This window comes from Telopea speciosissima, chromosome 6 (genome assembly GCF_018873765.1).
Source record: "Telopea speciosissima isolate NSW1024214 ecotype Mountain lineage chromosome 6, Tspe_v1, whole genome shotgun sequence".
NCBI classification, from domain to species: Eukaryota; Viridiplantae; Streptophyta; class Magnoliopsida; order Proteales; family Proteaceae; genus Telopea; species Telopea speciosissima.
Genome location: NC_057921.1, coordinates 32889356 through 32893357, shown reverse-complemented (window position 1 = coordinate 32893357; position 4002 = coordinate 32889356). Strand labels below are relative to the sequence as shown.

The window sequence follows — 4002 nt, the reverse complement described above, 5'->3', positions numbered from 1 at the left end:
CCCACATATAGGACCCCACATTGCAACATATCTAGAGATTGCGTTATTAACACGATATTTGTTTCGGTTTCTGTTTTCCACCTCATCCCCTGAAACATCTCTATACCGTATAGGATTTATTGAATGACCAAAATACCCTAACCCTGGCATCCGCGTTAATTTCAGTTGCAACAAAGGACGGCAGTATTTTAGTCCGTCTAAAATTTCAACGACTAGCTTCCTCGAAGGTGCTGTGGTATGACCGTAATTATATCAAACGCTAGTGGCTGTTTTTTATATAAGCTTCCTGAACTTACTATATAATCACCCATTCACCCCTCTACCCTTGTTGGGTCTAAATCGTTAAGGAGAATACGAGAAATCCTATTAAAAAAAAAAAAAAAAGAATACGAGAAATCCATTCCTTTCTTCCCAATAAAAAGATTCTAGGGTTTGTTGAATTTAGTTTTTCTGTGTAAGTATATTTTGTACTTGGATCTTTTGGTTATTTGTGGAGTTTGATCCAAGTTCCGTGGTATCTGATTTCTGGTTTTCATTTAGATTTCAGGCTCTGCGCGTTGGGAATTAGAGCAGTTCTTATTAATTGAATTGTTCATTACAAGATCTGTTTCTGTAAGTTTTGATTCTCATCATGCTTCATTGTGATAATTTTATTTTTGAGCTCTCTAGAAATTATAGGGCTCATGTGATTATGATGATAAAATCGTTCCTGATCCATATTTTCACTTTTGGGATTGTATCATGAATGAAATTATATTTTCTTTCTTGAATGATTGTTCTTTTTTTTTTTGTTGATCCAATCATCGCTGTTACCTTTACTTTCAATAATTTGATCAATGTATATTAGTTTGGATTTCATTAGTTACCTGATGAAGGAAAAATTCTGTTGACATTCAAAATTAACTGCTAAATACTTAATTTTGGAGTACTATTCTCATATATAACTTATAAGTGCTCTAATAATATAGCATATGTTATCTTTGTTGACCTTCTTCTTTTCTTTCCCTTGGATTTGAAATTGTGTTCATATTTCTGTAAGAGGTAAAGAATGAATATCTCTAATAGATATGAAAAAGATTTTTATGTGTGAAAATCAATAAGTATATATGAAATGGATATGTCATCTTTGTTTACCTTCTATTTCCTGTCCTCGGATTTGGAATTGGGTTTATATTTTCTTAGGGTTATGTCTGGTTGCAAAGGAAGGGAAAGAAAAGGAAGTGAAATTGACTTAAAAAAGAAAAAAGTGAAAATTTGGTAATCATAATTGTATAACTTACTTAAAATTCTTACAGTATTTGTTAATTATACTTTTTTGTTGTAATTTTTATTTTCCCTTTCAAATCAAAGAGATTTGGTTGCAAATAAAGTTAAATTTAATAGCCAGAAGTGGAACGTTTTTGAGTTAGTTACACAAACATGTTAGGTAATGATCACTTAAGTTTTCAAACATGATTGAAAAAGTTTCCATTTTGTGGATTGATTTGAATTCACATTACTTCCCTCTATTTACCTTGCAACCAGACGGAGCATAAGGGATTGAGAATTTTTATTGTTATTCTTGTTATGATTATTACCTCAACCGATGCCCTATTGATAAAATGATAACACAGTAAGTCAGTAATCTTTTTTGCCTATTCAATTGTTGGTCGCTTTTGGCTTAACTTTATTATTTCTCTAGCTACTTCACTTCTATTTTATTGTCCTGGACTTTAGTGGTTCATCCATGGTTTGATTCTAATTATTTTTTATCTCTTGTTTAGGGAAGACTGGATGTTCTAATGGAGACCAAAGGTGGGAAGAAGAAGTCTAGTAGTAGGTCCTTATTTTATGAAGCTCCTTTAGGCTACAGCATTGAAGACATTCGACCTCACGGTGGAATCAAGAAGTTCAGATCTGCTGCCTACTCCAACGTAAGTTTGTATCCTGTTTTTATCCCTCTAGATAGATGGTCCAATTAACAAAGTATTGTTACTTAGAGGTCATAGTCTACAAATATTTATTCAGGTTTACCAATGACTATAATCCATCTTCATATGTTATTCAGATTCTAACTTTGTGATGTTATTTTTCATGTCTGCAGTGCGCGCGGAAGCCATCTTGATTGTCTTGCCTTAACCACCTGACATTAATAAGCTGTTATTTCTTTTGTTCCTCCTCCCTTTTTTACACTTCTTGTTATTTTGTTCTCTCCCCCGCGACATTTACTTTCTTCCCGAGTAGAGATGGCCTTCCCAGTCTCTGGAATTGGATTTGAAGGCTATGAAAAGAGGCTTGAGATCTCTTTCTTTGAGCCTGGAATCTTTGCTGATCCTGGAGGGAAGGGCCTTCGTTCTTTGACCAAAGCTCAGCTGGATGAGATCCTTACACCAGCTGAATGCACTATAGTTGCATCACTATCAAATGCAGATGTTGATTCATACATCCTCTCTGAGTCCAGCCTTTTTGTCTACTCATACAAAATTATCATCAAAACTTGTGGCACCACAAAATTGCTTCTCTCGATCCCACCAATCCTTGAGCTAGCTGGTTCCCGTGCCCTCTCTGTAAGAGCCGTAAGGTACACTCGTGGAAGCTTCACATTTCCAGGAGCTCAGCCATTTCCACATCGTAACTTTTCGGAGGAAGTTGCGATCCTCGATGGTTATTTTGGGAAGCTTGGTTCAGGTAGCCGAGCATATATGATGGGCAATCTTGTCAAGTCACAGCAGTGGCACATATACTCTTCTTGCGCAGAAATGCACGACCCTCAAAATCCAGTTTATACTCTTGAGATGTGCATGACTGGTTTGGACAAGAAGTTGGCATCTGTCTTCTACAAAACTCAATCAAGCTCAGCAGCTGAGATGACTAATAGGTCTGGTATCGGGAACATTCTTCCACATTCTGAGATCTCTGATTTTGAGTTTGATCCCTGTGGCTACTCCATGAATTCCATTGAAGACGTTGCGATCTCCACAATTCATGTTACCCCAGAAGATGGTTTCAGCTATGCGAGTTTTGAAGTAGCAGGCTACAATTTGAAGACTATGAATCTTAAACAACTGATAGGTAGAGTGTTGGCGTGTTTCCAACCAAGGGAGTTCTCTATAGCTATACATGCTGATATCTTGAGCAAGAAGTTTGAGTGTGATTACCCGCTGGATGTTCCTGGATTCGACGGTGGAGAGAGGAGCTATCAACCTCTTGGAATGGGTGGCTGCGTTGTTTATCAGAGTTTTATTGGGAATGACAGTTCAGGTTCTCCCAGATCAATTCTCAAGTCCTCATGGAAAGAGGAGGAAGATGACCAGGATGAGACTGTCGAATACTAGTTGAAGGCTAGTTGCTTTGACTCCGTCTTTTTATTATTTCAACTCTGGAGGTGTTATACATAAGGTCAACTATGGAGCAGTAATAGATAAGGTGCTGTTTTATTTGGGGAGTAGTAGGAAATGGTGGTTTAGTACAATTCTGGTGTTTGTGTTTTGTGTTTTGTGTTTTGTGTTATGTGTTATGTTTTGAGACACTAAATGGTAATGACTTAATCTTATAAGTTTCAAGTTATAAGTTTCAAGTATCTGATTTCTTCTAGGGTTTTTGTCTTCATTTTAGTCGTTATTTTGTACTTATTTGTTTGTCTGTTCGAATTAATTGTTAATCACTATATAACGCACCACAGGTAACTTAAACAAGGGCGGGATGTACATTAATCGGCCTGAAATTATGTATGCACATGTCGGTCACTGTTAAATAAAGTTTTGCATTTGAAGTAGAACAAAACAAAGCACTCTGTTTTTCTCATATACTTTGTCTGCCGAAGTGCTTGCCACTCGCACCGGACTCCATGCTCTTCCGGCTGGCCTTTCTGAATTACATATGAATTCGGATTGCAGTGAAGCTATAAGTTTATCAGCAATTCCAACAGGCTCCCTCCCTCTCACTTTTTTTGCTGACGAGGAAACTCTTGAATCTGCTGCGGTTTACCGTTCAGGCCTTAGGGAAAACCCTGGTTATACAAAG

At 36.9% G+C, this 4002-nt stretch overlaps 1 protein-coding gene across 1 annotated transcript; it reads left to right on the top strand.

The window, feature by feature from the left end:
• The first annotated feature begins 574 nt into the window (after nucleotides 1–574).
• On the top strand, nucleotides 575–3314 carry LOC122665634 (S-adenosylmethionine decarboxylase proenzyme-like). Its single transcript, XM_043861785.1, has 3 exons — nucleotides 575–612; nucleotides 1764–1917; nucleotides 2137–3314. Exons 2-3 carry the CDS (start codon nucleotides 1782–1784, stop codon nucleotides 3312–3314), a joined length of 1314 nt encoding a protein of 437 aa, XP_043717720.1. The 5' UTR covers nucleotides 575–612; nucleotides 1764–1781.
• The last annotated feature ends 688 nt before the right edge of the window (nucleotides 3315–4002 follow it).

Excerpts from the sequence above, each read along its gene's own strand:
- LOC122665634 (XM_043861785.1), top strand. The coding sequence starts at position 1,782 with ATGGAGACCAAAGGTGGGAAGAAGAAGTCTAGTAGTAGGTCCTTATTT. Across the intron at positions 1,918-2,136 it reads TGCTGCCTACTCCAACGTAA|CTGTTATTTCTTTTGTTCCT; the intron begins GTTTGTATCCTG and ends GACATTAATAAG.